Genomic DNA, 16,981 nt, shown 5'->3' with positions numbered 1-16,981 from the left:
CACGTGTGACCGCCCGGTCCCCGCGGAGCCGGGGAAACGCAGGCGGCTGCAACGGCTTGTTAGTTTAGCGGTGCTAAGCAATGCGTTACTGTAGAGAAAATCGATACGAGCGCTAAAGGACTTTGCAGTTTACTTGTTTAGTTCATTATGTAAACTCTGCGGTACTTGAGCTCGTTCTCCTTCAGGTAGTCAAACGTCTGGCTTTGAGGCACGAACATCTGCGCGTGTGCTGTGGGGCAGGCGGGCGGCTGGCCCCGAGCCCCGCACCGCAGAAGGGCGCCGCAGAACCGGCGGGGCGGGCGAGCGCCGAGGGGCCCGGAGGCCCCGCCCTGACTCCACAGCCGGCCCGCAGGGGCCATTTCCCGCCCCCGGCTCCCACTGCAGCCCGCAGCCCTTGGGACCGGCGAAAAGGCGGAGGGGAGCGGAGGCCACGCCCAACCTCCCGCCGCGCGGGGGCGCTGCTCTCCGCCGCCGCCGCTCCCTCCTGCCCTTTCTTCTGCCTCCCGCCGTCTCCCTTCACTTCCGGCGTGACCATGGGCGGGCAGCTTCCGCTTCCAGCTTTTTAGTTCCGGGTTCTCCGGTAGAGGCAGCGATGGCAGCGGCGGCCTCCTCTTCGGCGGCGGCCGCGGGCTGCCAGGAGGGCCCGGCGGTAGGGGCAGGGAGCGGCTGGAGCGAATCCCAGTTCCGGCGTTACTCCTTCGAGACGCGGCCTATCCCGCGGCTCAGCCACAGCGACCCCCGCGCCGAGGAGCTCATCGAGAACGAGGTGCGGTGGGCAGCGGCGACCCGGCCCGGCGCCGGGGCTGCGGCGGGGCCGGTTTGCGGCGCGGGGGCTGCCCGCCTTGCCCGCCAGGCCGGGCGGGGCGGAGCGGAGCAGGGCCCGCAGAGCGGCTCGCAGGCAGCGGGGCGCTCCGGGCCCTGGTGCCGTCCCGGGGGCGCGTCCCGGCCCTGCCCCTGAGGCTACCGCGCTGCCCGCCGTGGAGTGCCTGCCGCGCCCCCCCGCCCCGGCGCGGGCTCGGCTGTCGCCGTTGTCGCGTTCCTCTGAGCTGTGGTGGGCGCTTATTTTCGGTGCCACAGCGCTGAGAGAGGAAACGTTTCCTGCAAACTTCAACAAAGTGCTTTGTTGTCCGGGCGAAAGTCGTGGAAGTGTTGTGTAAAACCATGGGCATATGCTTGTTATTTTCTAAGTGAGAATGACTCCAGGTGTGAATGCTGCCTTGCAGAGCGGCTCTTGTATTTGTTCTGGATAAGCTCGATTTCGTTTTGGTAAGATTGCTAGCTTGTTGGTTTTTTTTTAAAGAAATCCTGTAAGGAGGAAAGTTGTGCATGCACAGCTTGTAAACACAGCAGCTATCAAGAGTTCTTGTTTAGGTTGCATCTATTTATAGGTGAGGAGATAGGTGATGCCCTTTGTCTTCTTCTTGTAGTTGTTGCTTTTTTGCTATAGAAGAGATAAGGTAGTATTATTTTTTTGATGGCTGAAGATTATCTGCGATCCTCTGAGAAAAGACATGAGTACTGTCTCTGTTTCTGGATTCAGAAATACCTTTCTGCCAGTATTTAGCCCTTCGTAGCTAGGCTAGAAGGGACCAGGCAGAATCTACTGTGTTTCCTTGCTACATGGCAGGACCAAGTAGGCCTAAAACTGTTTCCAGCTAGTGTTTGTCTAACCTCACATGTTATAGAGATTAGCTAAGTAGATAGTGGAATCTGTCCCGTTACTACCAGGAACTTGCTGAGGACACTTTCTCAAAACTTCCTATCACATTTTTCTTGGTTTTTTTTTTCCTCAGACCAAGGTATCTGATTACTCTTAATGCCTTTTCCAATTCCCTGTTTCCAAAGTGAGCTTAAGTGATTGCAGTAATGAATGTGATCATTCTCAAGTTCAAGAGGTTCTTGAATCAATGGATTTCTTGTTCCTCTCCAGGAGCCAGTGGTGCTGACAGATACGAATCTGGTTTATCCAGCTCTGAAATGGGACCTGGACTACCTTCAGGAAAACATTGGCAATGGGGACTTCTCAGTGTATAGTGCCAGCACACACAAGTTTTTGTACTATGATGAGAAGAAAATGGCCAATTTTAAGAACTTCAAACCCAAGTCGAGCAGGGAAGAGATGAAGTTTGCTGAGTTTGTGGACAGACTCAGTGAAATACAACAAAAAGGGAGTGCTGAGAGGTAAGTAATACTTGAAGGTTTCTCCATTTCTGCAGGTTTAAGTAGGGGACAAGATTCTCTTCAGTGAGTGTTGATGTTTAAAACCTCTCAAGCTTTTCTTTTTTTCTTTATAGCCTTGCTTTTCCTGCAGGGCTGCTAGTTGACAGCAGCCTTGTTACCTGATTAAAATAGTCATGGCATTAGTTAATTGAACTGTTTACATTGTCTGCAGAGTTTTGTTTAATTTTTTTCTCTGTCTGAGGCAAGGTTTGCATAGAGAAAACATTAAGCTTCACTTTCTTTTGGCAGACTATAGTATTGATAGAGGAGCTTAGGTATCTGATGAAAAGGTATGGGCTATAGCACTCAGCCTTTTTTACAGAATACCAAGGCAGCTGGTGCTAACACTCTTTCAGAAAAATGAGAAGAGGTTGCATACGTGCTGTGTATTTGCTGGTGTTGATGGCCTGCACCACTAATGGAGCTGTAAGTTACTGAGAGGAGCTTCACGTTTATATGGAATATAATAACTATTAGCAATGTAAACCCTGTGTTAATTTTGTCAGTCACCAGCCCTCTAACTTATGGATGCTTACTTGTGTCTTAATTCGAAGCAACTCTGTGTCCCTGTCCACTTGTCGTCTGTACCTTTCTATTCTTTCTCAGCTTTGAGTGTGCTTTTTCCAAGAGAGAAGGTAGTCCTTGAGCTTAAAAATGCATTTTTCTTCCAGCATTGCAGACAGTAGTCTGTAATACTGTGATTGTTAATACAGATGTTTGATTCCTCTGGTCCTCTATGTCTAAAGGTAGGCATGGCTTTAAAGTAATTTGATGCTGAAACGTGCAGGGTTTCCTGAGCCCTTTTTTTCCCTCATGCACTTCTAGCAGAAGAGGTAATTCTTACTGCAGATGAGTTGGAGTGGTGTCATTTATCTGGGGATTATTCATGAATGTGTTTGATATTTGATAGTGGCCAGCCAGTGTACAGTTTCCTCCTTCTGCATTACAAGGGGGATGTTCTTGCTGTAAAATTCTCCTTTTCCCTTACGATTATTCAAACAGAATTGAGTTCTGTTCCCTTCTGTACCAGAAAACCTTTCAGCAAAGTTTCAGGACTTTTTGAAATGCTTTCTTTCTACAGGTGTTTATGATGTGTGGTGGTAGAACAGAATCTGTAGGAGTTATGTCTCTTTGTTTTGAAATCTTTCTGAAGAGATGCAGAAGTATGTCTTTATCTTCATGGCAAAGCTTGATTTCTCTTTATCTCTGGGAAAATACAGGCTGTATCTGCAGCAAACACTGAATGACACAGTTGGAAGGAAGATTGTGGTGGATTTCCTTGGTTTCAACTGGAACTGGATTAACAAGCAACAAGGGAAACGTGGCTGGGGTCAGCTGACTTCTAACTTGCTTCTTATTGGCATGGAAGGTAAGCAGCTACCTCTGATGGGAGAAGATTTGGTCAGCAGTTCTGTATTTCAATTTCAGAAGGTCTTTCAAATGGATTTTCCACCAAGTGTTTCTTCAGAGCAGGCAGTTTAAATCTTTGGTTTGTGTGGGGATTGTTGTCACCACTTAACTTGGGTTACAAAGAGGAAACAACCAAAGGAATAGCCTATATTTCCCCAGGGATGCATTGTGAATGCCTGGATGTAATCTGCTCGTGGAAAGGCTCTGTGTGATGGTGGTAGGGCTGTGTTTTCGGTAATTGCTAATCATATTCTGAGAGCTGTTTATTATTTGAATGCTTCAGATGCTGTAGATGTAAAATGCTCAGAGCCTGCAGGTTTGAATTGCAAAAGGATTTACAAGTTGAGCAAAGTTAGTCTTCTGGGCTTTTCTTAGCGTGTCCAGTGTCTACCCAGGAGGAAACGTTGATTATTCTGTCAGACATTTGTTCTTATTTGAGCTGGTACACTGTTGGGGAGAAATTCTCTTAAGAGCTGAATTTCTTCTTGAAAGTTAGAGGGAACTGAGGAACTTGGAAGATGGATAAATCCCAGAAATATCTGGATAGAGGGTAATTCCAAATCCATGTGGAGACTTACTCATAGGCAAATGCTTTAGAAGACAGAGGTACCGCTACCCTGTTGACAAGGAGAGCGTTCCAGTAGAAAGTAATATCAATAACTGGGCACAAAACTGTGTATGTTTCTTGAAGTAGGATGGCCTATAATCAATGTGGTCATCACATCCAATTATAATTATTTGTTAATTCTTGGCTAGTCAGTTCTGACAGCAGATGTTTTTCCCCTTTGCAACAGGTCATACTCAACTTATAGTGGTTTGTCTTTGCCACTTGTTTTACTAGCTGAGAGAAGAGAACTTCACATAAAAGCAGTGCACCAACAGTTTCCTACAGGTCATACATAATGTGATCACTAAAATCCTGTTATCAACAGGTTATGTGCAAGAACCAAGGGATTGTCTTGAACCAGTGTGTACTAGGAAAAGGAGTGTCTTTACAGGAGCATTTGATGTTATGATATATTTAATGAAGTTGCGGGGTTAACTGTCATCTTAATTCTACTTAGTGAAAATACATACAAAGAGCGAGCTAAAAGAGTAATATCTGAATTGCAAGCAGCTTAAAAAACATAGTTGTAACGGGTACAGAATGCCCCATTGTATTTAAAGGTTTGATTAAATTTAAGATCTAGTGGTAGCAGTCAAGCTTCAGAACTGTTAATCAGACTGAGAAGGTGCTGTTGGGAGTCCCAATGACAAAAAAATATTTACTTGTTTTCTTGCAAAACTACTAGGACTTTTTTCAAGATCAGGCTGTTAGACTCCTTTTCTCTAGACTGATAATTTCCTAAAGTCCGTTCTACAACTTGTCATCTAAACAGTGTGTTTTATGAAGAAGCTTCCCATCAATGTTTGCCATCTGCTGTTCATGGGAACAAGCTGGAAATTCTAATCCTGTAAAGCATGAGTTGCTGAATATGGATTTAGAATGGAAATTAAGTGGAGTAGCAACTGCTCAATAAAGGCTGACTGATACAGTGATCAGTTTGTAACGTTTCTGTGGTAATTTTCCATGTTTAGTTTTCTGAATATTTGGAAGTGTATTTACTGTCTTCATCAAAGAATATAACTTGCTTCCATCTTTCCTACCTGTATGTGAGTGTGTCTTGATTATCATCTTTTCTCTCTTTGTAGGGAATGTGACACCAGCTCATTATGATGAGCAGCAGAACTTCTTTGCTCAGATTAAGGGTTACAAGAGATGTATCCTGTTCCCTCCTGATCAGTTTGAATGCCTCTACCCTTATCCTGTGCACCATCCGTGTGACAGACAGAGCCAGGTGAGAGTAGCAGATCTGTTCTCTGTTCCATGCCAAAACAGGACATTTGTGAAGGTGCTAGGTGGGAGGAAGCTGTACTGGAATTAAAGCTGCTTTTGCAAAACCTGTGTTCAGATCTGTTAACTGGTAAATATGTTGAGAATAGATGGAAGGCCTGGTAGTGTTTCTGTTTGTGTCTGGTCCTGACTTGCAAGAACTAGGGCTATAAACACGCTCTTACTGATAGCACAACTGGGCTGCAGTTGGTACCTTTTCTGTGTCATTGATCACTTGTCAAACAGATTTGCTCAGAAACAAATTGCAGGACTCCTACCCAAGTAGATGGTACTTTGAGGGTACCGCAGGACATTGCAATGGAGTTAAGACACAAATGCAAATGTGAAAGCCATATAGGGAAGATCAGGATGATTTGATACTGAGAGCCAATAATGAGGATTGTCATTGCAGGAAGTTCTTCTGAGTTTATTAATGTTTTCCTCTGTTAGGTGGACTTTGACAATCCTGACTATGAGAAGTTTCCAAACTTCCGGAGCGTGGTTGGCTATGAGGCGGTGGTGGGGCCAGGGGATGTGCTATACATACCTATGTACTGGTAAGAGGAATGGTGGGACTGCACAGTGACCAGCCAACAGAGGTTTAAAAGGTCTTCTGCTTGAAGTGTTGGGTTGGCTCTTAAGATAATTCTGTTTCAACTTCATCAGTGAGTATGGTATTTTCTGTGATACCCTGGGCCGATCTGCTTCTACTTCCTGTCTGTTGGATGGGAATGGTAACTCTCCCTGACACCATGTTAATGGTGCAAGTACTCCATTAATATGTGTGAGAAGAGGATCTGTATTTAAATACAAAGACCTTTCCAGAAGTTCTGAGGTCTTGATGATGGTGGTGTAGGGCAAGGCTTGTCTAGTGCTGTCTGAACTCATCCATCTAAGGTATTTCACTATAAACTACAGCAATAGTGTCGTCTTCTTTGTGTGGTTTCCATGCAGGTGGCACCACATTGAGTCTCTCCTGAATGGGGGGATTACCATCACTGTGAACTTCTGGTACAAGGTGAGTACAAGCACTTTCCTGCACAGCTTGGATAGCTCTATCCCAGAGGATTTTTTCAGTAGAGATGTATTGGCATGTGTTGTCAATATGAGAACTTTGTTGCACCAAATCCTTTGCTTTAAAGCTGAAAGTTGCTTTCTCCCTTGAGTCGTGTGTGAGAGACTGGGTGGCTGGTAGAAGGTAGAATTATCTGCCAATTTAGGAAGCATGCCATGAGCTATTTCTGATGTTTCAGGGTGCCCCAACCCCAAAGAGAATCGAGTATCCATTAAAGGCTCATCAGAAAGTGGCGATAATGAGGAACATTGAGAAGATGTTGGGAGAAGCCTTAGGAAATCCACAAGAGGTACAAAATGGAACCATATAGTCACTGTTGTTGAATTTGTTATGGCTTAATGCAAAACTCGAGATGCCAACTATTTGGCTCTGCAGGTGTCACAGTGAGGGTAGGAGAAAGCAGGGTTGCTCTGTTGCTGTGAATGGTTCTTCCTGCTGTCTTCAGAAGGTCCTTTGGCTACAAAAAGGCAAGCTCTTTACATTTTAATTCTGGAGAGGACCACTACAAACAAGGGATTAATTGTTCTTGTATGTGGGGGAAGGTGTTTGGCTTTGGGCACTGCCAGGGAAGTGTTGCTCCCAAACTCTCCTTAGCCTTCTGTGCAGCAACGATACCCAGTGTTTGCCAAAAAAAATGACACTGTTTTACCTGTTGAATCCAGATCTCTTAAGATAAATCTCTTCTAAGTCATGTGTTTCCTGCTTAACACATGTCTCTGTCTCTGAATTCTTTGTGGTTTTAATCAACTGGTATTTCAAAAAGCCAGGTGGAATTGCTAAGAGTATGCTTTTGAAGATCTCCTACTGATCTGAAAGTGAAAATACTGGCTGTGAATAGAAATGTTTTCATGGTCTGTAACCCTTACCACTGTGCACAAACTTCTTTTTAGTGCCCCAATGTAAGATGAGCCTCTCCCATGAGATTATCTTGCTTCTGTAGTGTTTTGAACTTCCCTCAGTGATCAGGCAGTGCTGAGAAATGGGAGTGGTCTTGACTGAAAGCAAAACCTTAGCAAAATTATCAGCCCTAGTCTTCCTTCCAAGTGACCCCAAGGACCAGAGAGGATTCAATGAGTAAGAATGTTCCTTCTGTGCCCTGCAAAAAGCAACCCCTGATGACTGTTGACTCCTTTTAATAGTATCTACTGAGAAATCACAAACCTAGGGTGGGAAGTGAAAAAGTTTCAAATACCATGGATGCAGTGTTTTGCTGACAGCTACAGTTGGGTGTTGGTAGAGAATGCTGCAATTTTGGTAGGGTATCTGAGGATGTGCTCAAGGGTGCCCCAGTATTTATCTGGAAAATACTTTGAAACTGATTCAGTGTACCTTAGACTCAGTTTGTGTGCTTAGATCCTCTGCCCTGGGCTGCTCAGCTCATAAGGTGTTGTGATGCAGAGGGAACAGGCTCTGCAGTTGCCATTTCTGAGTAACTGTCCCAGCTAACAGTCTGGCTTTGTTTTGAACAGGTGGGTCCCTTGTTGAATATGATGATTAAGGGACGGTATGACTAATGCCTGCCTGCCCGGAGTGACTGATGTTGGAGCTGCTTTGTTCACAAGCAATGGAAGATACTGAGCGCTAGTATTGCACGCAGCACTTAACAGACTGATGGGTTTCCTGGCCTATCCTTGCCCCACTACAATAAAGGGGGCTACTGGAACTGCAAAACCGTTAGTACCCCATTCATCTTCCACTCTCATCTAACCGAACCTCCCAAGAAAGAGTCTGCACTTATTGGAAGCTGGATTCATGCTCACTAACTTGTTTTTTTTCTCCCTCTACCCTGTTTGCCACAACAAGGAGCATGGCTTCTGGCACTGGATGTGTTGCTTCAAGAATTTCAGGCATTTGAAGAAAAGCTTGGAGGAGAACCAGGAGTGATCTTGTTTCCTCAGCCTCATGGGGTTTGGACTTCCTGGCTGGGTTTATGTTTTGGTGCCTGCAGTGGATATAAGGTGGAAAGTGATAGGTTTCACAGTCCTCTGTTGTTAGAGGACCTGTCCATGCTCAACTGTGGCACCTTTTTGTATAATGGAACACGTGAGATGGCCTGTGTGTGGTGAGCAACAGGATAAATGATTCTGTTTCTTCAGCTTAAGACATCTATGCTTTGGACTTAGCACAGGGTAGAGATCACAGTGAATTCATCTAGTGTGTGAGCGCCAAATCCTATCCTCTCCAAATAATGTGTTGTAGGAGTCTAGATAAACCTCTTTTCTGACAGCTTTCTCTGGGAAGTGAAGGCTGCTCTCCTGCTCTTCTGAAGCTGCAGTATGGTTAAAAGGGGATGTAGCATTATGAAGGGAGGTGCATAAATGCCAGGGCATTCTCTGAGTCTTGAACAATTAAGCCCCATTTTTAAATAAAATTCCCCAGGGGTGCTGAGCCAGACTGTCAAAATGCAGTGTCAGATAGGTACAGAGCTTCCCGTCTCCCCACCAGGGGTGCTGGCTCCTTGGACTAACATGGGAAAGTGCCCTTTTTACTGAAACTGCAAGAACTCAAGCGTGTGTGGCTGCGCACAGGTGCGCATGTTTGTGTGATGTTGTGTGGCTCCTGTCCATCAGTTAAATCCATGCCAGTGTGTGGTTCCCTTCCTTGTACAGTCATGTGAAAGAGGTCAGGGCTTTCTGTTTAAATGCGGTTAAGGTTATCTTGATCCTTTTTGTGTGCTGGGACTTGACATGGCAGGCTGGGAAGTGACAAGACTGGAGCACAGGAACCAGACAAGCCTCTTAAAGAGTCCTCAGCAATCACCCTGAAAAATAATTTTGCTTTCCACTTCCATGCAAAAGCCTTGAGCTCGTATGGAGGCTGGCTTTTGCTTCCCTGAAGTGTGCTGCACTGTTCTCCCTGGTTTCGGGGGTGGTGCAAGGTCTTGTGTATTTGATGCAAGTTGTAAGGATCCCAAGAGCTTAGATGTAGGAGATGTTTCATAGCCCGTTAATCTCATCCCAGAGAAGTGGGGAATTTGCTCTGTTGAGACTTCCCAATGTTTTTCTCTGTTCTTCAGGACTTGTTCTGACATGGGATTCTCATAAGAGTGTTGAGAACATGTGCTCTGTCTTTTGTTGGGATGGCTCATGCACCACCTGCAGTGAGCTTGCCTTGCACTAAGCTGAGAGGCCTCTCAAACAGGAGGTCCCAGGGGCTAGTTGGCTGCTTTACAGGTCAGAACAACAAGTGTAATTGGCAGCTGTGGGGTCCTTGTTTAAGAAATACATCTGTGTTACTGAGTAGTGTGACTGCCATGTTACTTGTTACAGACTCTCCAGAGCTGTGGTTACATCCAGGTGAAGGTTGCTCAGCTGGATGCTTATCAATGCTCAGCCTTTGGGCAAGTGGGGAAGAACGCTAAGCCGCTCACTCTGGCCAAAAGCAAGACCTTCCCAGGAGTACTGGGCACATGCCTGTGGTTGAAAAATGCTCAAATGAAATCCCACCTCTGTGCTATTTATTCAGCACATGGTAGTCTCCAGTACTATTTGTTGGGACACTGTCAACTCTTGAAGCTCAGGGTGGGAGTTCATATCCTATGTGGAGAGAGAATGGTACTTACAGAACTTCAGAATCCTTTTGTTTTTTCTTTATTTGCCAAAGGTCTAACTTTTAAAGTGTCTGAACAGGTTTTGCTGCACTTGATTTCGTGAAAGCTTATTCACAATGCACTGATGGACTGACTCCCCCCCTTCCCTATTCACCTTGTGCTTTCAATGCCCCTTGCCATGGTATTGGGAAGCTGTGTGTGTTCTCTGCTAGGGGTGTGTGTGCGGGGGGGGTGGGGCGTGACACACACGGTACCTTCTGAAGTGTAGTTCTTAAATACAACCAATGTTGAACAACAGAACTGTGTGGCTTTTATTTTGTGAGTGGCTGTACAGGAGAGCTGTATAAGGAGATACATATATAAGGCTACCTTTCAGTCTTTCTAGTAACTCCATGTGCATTCTTCACTGATGAAAGCTGCTGGTCTCCAGAACTGCCTTCAAAGCACCAATACCAACTGCATTATTGTGTCTTCACAAACTTTCCTCATGCTACTTCCTTAAACCTGAAACGAAAGCTAGGAGTAAGATGGTATCCTTGAACCCTGTCAACAAGTGTTGGTGGGGAGGGAACAAATTATCCTCCCTACTGACTCGAATGGTGTCACCATGAGCTGGTCACTGATGGGATGACAGAGTAAACTACACTATTAGGTCTAATGAGTTCTATCAGTTGCTTGTCCTTTGGGATATCTTGTCCTTCATTTGGTCCTTTATCTGATTCATACTTTGGTCAAGGAGATCTTGGGTGGAGGCTTCCTCTGTGTACCTCTGCTGTAGCAGCCTTGGGTGGTGGAGTTCTCTCTACCTAATAAAGACACAAATTATTTTATGGTAATATTAACTACAGCAATCTTGGTACCTAACTGTCAGTGAAATATTGGCTAAATCTGAACAAATTTCTAATGTGTAGTAAAATGGGAAAGAGCTGAATATATATTAGAGATGGTGGGGCTGGTGAGAGGAGAGAGAGGCAGCTGTCTAAGCCTTTGGTACCACAATTGGCATTGTCTCCTCATGCCCTTGGGGAACAGGGTGAATGTGGAGGGAGTGGAAAAGACAAGTGGGTAAAGTTTCCTGTGACCGTGGGTGTTCACCCTTCCCTCCTGTGCCTGCTGGGATCATCAGCGCTGAACACTCATTTGCTTCTGTTCCACTGAACTTAGTGGTCTGTTATGGCTGATCCTGTAGTCTTTCTGTTGTGCACATGCCTGTGGGTAACATGCGTGGCTGGCACCACAAAGCTTACAAATGTTGGGTTGTGCAGAGAAGTGGAGGAAACCGAGGGATGAGGTCTGTGTCATTTGAAAAACAAGTCTCCAGGATTTTTCCCTTCCAGTTGTTTTCTTGTTTGCTTTTACTACCTTAGGTCCTTCTGTTTTGCCCACTTCCCTGTTCCTTGAAAAGTGAGATTTTTCTGGGGAGAAGTGACCTTTCTCTTAATCCCTATAGATCATGGCTGCAGGATCTTTCCCATGGAAAGAGAAGAGTGTGGGTTTTCAGACTGATGCACTGTCTTACCTGCTTTGTGATCAGGCTCAGCTCGGCGATCACCCAGGAAATTTGGAGTGATAAAGCAGGTGCAGAGTGAAGCCGGCTGGTCAGGATCAAAGCCATGGTGGAGGAGGTATGGGACATAGCTGCAGTGCAGGGGCCAATCTAACACAGGTGGGGGTGAAGGGGGAGAGACCCTGAGCATCAAAGCAGCTCTTGAGGGAAGGGAGGGGCAGGCCTCCGCCAAGACTGCTGTTTCTTTTCTTTGCAACACTTCTTACCAATGAGCGAGCCAACAGTGAATGCTGTCACTGCTCTAGTCCTAGAATGGGGATGGTGCGCCCGGAGTTTTGACAATCTCTTGGCAGGCCTCTGTTGTTGGTGCACGGTTGATCCATGCTGCCACCATCCCAGCCCAGGAAGCAGAGCAGCAACTGCAGCAGCGGGTCCTGCCTCTGCACGTGTGTGGTTTTTTTTCAAAGTGCTTTTCTCTAAGCCTCCCTTTTACCCCGTGTGTGTGAGGAGCTTCCTTGCGCTCTGGTTTATGGTCTTCATGTTCCGTTCCTGTTCTGGAGATGACACCTCTCACCAATGTCCTGGGAAGTTCTGAAGTCACAGTCTTCCCTGGGCATTTTTCTGCATTGGTGCTGTTGCCTGGAAGGAAAGGGAAAGAGATGCTGTTACTGTGACAAACAAATGCAAAGTAAGTTCTAATTACTGCCTCGCAAAGTCAAATATTTGTTGCAAGCAGAGGACTAATTGTGGGGGGAGGGAGCGGAAGTGGAGGCTCTTGGAGTGTAAGTGGAACAGATGCCCGGACGCCTTGGGGAAACGCAGCTTTCCTCTACAAATCAGAGCTTTAAATTACAAGGCTTTTACCAACGAGAACAGTTGTGGGAAGTCGTCTGCTCTCATTTGCGTAATGGCTTCTGTCACTGGTGATTAGACACAGGATGAAGGAAAAGAAATTTGACAATTAGGAATGAGTGATCATTAATCAGAATCTTTGTTAGAAGGAGGGAAGGGGGGGAGAATATTTCTCAAACAGTGGAGGCAGCCACTGGAGCCACAGCAAAGTCCGTGAGATGCATAACTCTCAGTGCTACTCTTGCTCTGCAGAGCTCCCTCTGCCTAGGTATGAAGCAGCAGCCAGGGTCTTGGCTGGGTTGGAAAGCTTGCGGAGGAAGGCAGCTAGACAAAATCCTTCCTGTGCTGTTCAGTGGTTCTTGGCTATCTGCTTAGTAAGGGAAAGCGCATTTTGGAGCACTCTCCTTGCCCCAACGCCTTGCACTTCCTTCTCAGTGCTTGGCCACAAACTGCCAGCAAAACCCACAGAAACAACTTCTTAAATTTTTGCAGTTTCCTTTCCCAAACCTTACATGCAGCCTTGAAGTTTCTGGTGCAGAGGAGACCAGGCACAGGCCTTGACTGGCATGCAGAAAGATTAGTACAAGCAATATGAAAGAAGTTCCAGGCTCTTTTCCTATTAATGTCATTTCTTACAAGAGCAAGGAGGAACCTGATGGGCTGCATGACAGGTAAAGAAGGCAGTGGTGACTTCTCTGTGTCTGCTGTTTGCTGGCTTAGCTCATCACCCCACCATGCACAACCCAGTATATGCATTTGTTTGGGTTTTGAGGGTCTTGATCAAGATACCGGTATACATGAAATCTGTTACCTGTTTTTCCTGCGGCTGTCATTTTGAAGTCTTGTCAGGTTAAACGTTTTGGCATAGTTTACTTGAAGAGGCACTGCCTCTGATTAGATCAACAACTATAACTTGCGAGGGGGGATGACAGACCGCTTGTGGGGCATATGATGTTGGTTAATTCATCTCAAGACTTCAGCTTACTGTATTAATTGATTTCAGTGACAATTCCTGTCTTTGCAAGGCTGGGTCTTTCTCTTGAGGCAGGGGTCTCCACCGCAGTGATTATTCTTTCTGTGACTGGAAATCAAAGCAGATACCTGCAAAGGGAAGATCTGAAGCCATGTTGCCTCGTTCCCAGCTGGCTCTAAGCTCGGATAAATGACAGTAGCTTGGATTTTCAGCCTCTTCCCATGGCTGGCGTTGTTCACCACAGCAACTGAAAATGAAGGAGAAAACAGCACATCTCAGGACAGCATCTAACAATGCTTATCATGAGAGAAGGTAGGAGAATCACTGGTCGCATCGTTCAGGGTGGGGAGATGCGTCAGGTAGTGACTTTTATTCCCTTTTAACTGCCTGAGAGAAGGGCTGCTTCTCATTCACGGCGACATTTAAAATGCATGTTTACATTCGGAGGAGTGCACCTCATGCTTTTTGTGGACAGTAAGGCAGCTTCTGATGTTGGGGCATTGCTGTCGGAATTCACCTCACAAACTTGCTGTAAGCCCGGAGAAAGCCCAGGCTTTGACACTGCGGGGTACTGCCCTGGCTGCAGGAAATGTCGCTGTGCTGGGTGGCAGGAGCCACAGGTGTGACTGTCATCTCAGAGTTTCAGCGGTGTGTTTTTTCATGAATAGTCAGGTTTCAGCATTGAATGCCTTGACAGGGAGGACCTTCGGGTGTGACTTGAAACCCCTCGGGAAGCCAGGAAGAAAGGACAGTGTACGCTGTCCTGTGTGTAGGTGATCTGTGTTACGAGATCTGGTGTGCGCGCTGTGGTCCCTGAGCTGCTTAAGCACCGCTGGCCCCATGCAGTGAGCTGTGCGAGGGCTCCCGCTGAGCTGAGGGCAGCTAAAGGGCTGAGGTCAAATCACTTCCTTCTCTGAAAGGACAGTCCCCATGCCCACAGAGAGAGCACGCGGGGTTATAACAGCATCCAAGGGGGTAGTTTCTGCAGGAGAGCTTAGTATCACAGGTGGTGGACTGACTCTGCCCCAAGTTCCTCCGACAGTCTCTCAGAAGCTGCTCCTGTCCGTCTGTGTTTCACTGGAGCAGAATGCTTCTCGCAGCAAGGAATGGTGCTGATGGGTATTCAGGTTGAATGCCTGCCACTACAGGCTGTGGAGCTGGAGGGCATGGGGCGATAGGGCCTTGCTTGGCATTTGAGGTAATAAGCTTCTGGTTTCTCAGCTCACGTGAGCTGCGGAGATTTACAGAGCTGGGGAGTCACAGGGCTGTGGTACTTGGGCTGTCAGGTCTGATGCTGCTCTGGCAGGGCAGACCTCCGTGCTCTAAGCCTGTGTTCAGGGCTGGCTGGTGCAAACCTGGGGCGTGAGCAGGGGTGGGAATCTGCAAGTGGGGCTTGGGGCTTTGAGGGACCTGTTCACCCCAAGCACAGCCTGGCGCCCCTTGCTTCGACCTCCTCCCCAGCATGGAGGCAATCCTATGTCTCCTGCTTTTGCTGTTTGTTTATAGCTCTCCCCATCCCATCTGTCTTTCTCTTCTCCTTCCTCCTCTTCTTTCTCCCTCCCTCTCCCTCCTCCCCCTCATTCCCTGTAAGCGATTAATCATTTTGACAGGCTCGGCGATGGCCTTTATTTCCTTGAGGCGGCCAAGAAATGTCTTTGAGCACCTTCTCTGACACCCCTCGTGTTCTCTCGCCAATCAGATCAGCCACTTCGCTCAGAGTGACACCACCAGAGATGCGGGGAGGGGAGGGGGGGGGAAACTTCAGCAGAGCCAGCTGGGCAATGGGCAGTGGGGCAGCATCTAGTTGGGGTGCCATGTGGGCCCCCGTTAGCTGTGATGAATAAGTCATTTCACTACAGCTTGAATGTGTCATACTTCTCTCCCTCCCTCTCCTTAGGCTCTCCTTCAAATCTTGGTTTCAGTGCAAAGGCAGTTGGGAAGAAATCCGGGTGCTCAGAAAAATACCAGCCTCCAATAGAGTGTCAGAGAAGAAAGAAGAGCAGGCTGGGATCATCGAGGGAGAAAGAATGGGGATGATTTTGCAGATGGGTGTGGAAGCCTTCCTAGGAAAATCCCCTTTGTCTTGTGTGGGAAGGAAGTTGTCTCTGAGTCTCTGTTATGGTTCACTTGGACTTGTCACATTGTCATGAGGATGCCTTCCGTTCACCTGCAGCTAAGGGAGCTCTCGGGCCACAGTACATGCTATTGCAAATGCTCTGCCACCTAACCAGAAAGAAAATGGGGTGGATTAGGGTGCATGATGTTCCCAAAAGGATTTTTTTTCTTGAATCTGTTTTAATCAAACTTTACGGCATCCTCTGTCCCCTTGACGTGGAACCTGGGAATACTGTGCCTCCTAGAGTTACTCTTTCCTTTTAGCATGAAAACAGGTATTCTCTGCAGGGGGAAGGAGAAGTCCAGGAATAACCATTCTGCCCAGGGCCCCTGGGGATGTCTAGAGACCCTTTGTGCAGAGCAATGGATTGTAACTAACATTTACAGAAATAGAAGAGATAGTGAAGGGGAGAAAGAAGTTGAAGATGATGCACCAGGAGTCAGAATGTGATGTAAAGAACTTGCTTAAGGTTGTCAGGTATCCTAAGGCAGGAGACTCGATGCAGTGGCCCAAGGGATACTCTCTAGTCTCGCGTTCCTATTAAGCAAGTAAATAAGCCTTGAGCTGAGCTTAGAAGACAGTGAATGGGCTCATCCTGAATGAAAGGCCCTAGAATAAGACTGCCCCAACTCTTCAAGTAGGCCAAAGAGATGGAATTGAGGTGTCTGGGCTTTGAAGTCTCTACCTCCTGAGATGGGGCAAGGCAGCAACACAAAGCCAGACCCCCTAGCTCGATGCAGATACCTCTCTGGGAGGTGCAGCCAGCCAGGTTATAGCTCCCAATTAACTCTGGGAAGCTCACATCCTCTTGGGAAACATCACTGCTCGCTGTTGACCACGTGGGCTTTGGTTCTTGTCCTGCATGAAAGGCGTGAGAGTGTTGTCGCAGCAGTTTGGATGGGTTCAAGTCAAGATGCTGAGGAACAAGCACAACCTTGCTCCTACACCTCCCTGTTGTTTGTTTTCTCCTTGTGAAAAGGTTGCCTTTCAGGTGCAGACCTAAAAGCTGATACAGCCCGAGTCCAAAGGCAGGGCAATGAACACACCTAGAATGAGCATCCTTGGCCCTTGTGGGTGGGCTGCACCAGATCTCTGGAAGGTAGGAAGGCTCAAGCTAAAGGGGAGTTAACTGGGACTTCCCAGCAGATGAAAAAGCAGCATGTGCCGCCTCTGACAGACATGCTGCCCCACGTCTTGGGAGTGACCTCTGCCAAGGTCACTGCTGAGTTTCTCTAAACTAGCATTTCTCTCAAGGAAATATTGATTTTGTGTTGGTGGTGCTAAGCAGTGTTGTTGAACAAGAGGCTGTTAATGCTTGGCAGAACAGTGGTGGCCCTTCTTGGCAGCTGGGCTCACTGATCTGGCTTGCTTTCTGCAGGCTTGTGCTTATGTGTCCAGGGTGAGG

At 47.0% G+C, this 16,981-nt stretch overlaps 1 protein-coding gene across 2 annotated transcripts; it reads left to right on the top strand.

Annotated features, from left to right (window-relative positions):
- Positions 1-27: 27 nt before the first annotated feature.
- Positions 28-8,981, top strand: HIF1AN (hypoxia inducible factor 1 subunit alpha inhibitor). 2 transcript variants are annotated; one of them, XM_080400960.1, is made up of 8 exons: positions 28-766; positions 1,931-2,181; positions 3,441-3,589; positions 5,323-5,468; positions 5,954-6,060; positions 6,458-6,521; positions 6,757-6,867; positions 8,048-8,981. In XM_080400960.1, exons 1-8 carry the CDS (start codon positions 593-595, stop codon positions 8,090-8,092), a joined length of 1,047 nt encoding a protein of 348 aa, XP_080257086.1. In that variant the 5' UTR covers positions 28-592; the 3' UTR covers positions 8,093-8,981. The 2 variants fall into 2 exon arrangements, with proteins under 2 accessions (XP_080257086.1, XP_080257087.1); XM_080400961.1 differs by lacking the exon at positions 28-766 and adding an exon at positions 805-1,266.
- The last annotated feature ends 8,000 nt before the right edge of the window (positions 8,982-16,981 follow it).

Source organism: Falco punctatus (assembly GCF_963210335.1).
Source record: "Falco punctatus genome assembly, chromosome: 9".
NCBI lineage: Eukaryota > Metazoa > Chordata > Aves > Falconiformes > Falconidae > Falco > Falco punctatus.
This window is presented reverse-complemented; position numbering and strand designations above follow the sequence as displayed.

Excerpts from the sequence above, each read along its gene's own strand:
- HIF1AN (XM_080400960.1), top strand. The coding sequence starts at position 593 with ATGGCAGCGGCGGCCTCCTCTTCGGCGGCGGCCGCGGGCTGCCAGGAG. Across the intron at positions 2,182-3,440 it reads CAAAAAGGGAGTGCTGAGAG|GCTGTATCTGCAGCAAACAC; the intron begins GTAAGTAATACT and ends GGGAAAATACAG. Across the intron at positions 6,522-6,756 it reads CTGTGAACTTCTGGTACAAG|GGTGCCCCAACCCCAAAGAG; the intron begins GTGAGTACAAGC and ends CTGATGTTTCAG.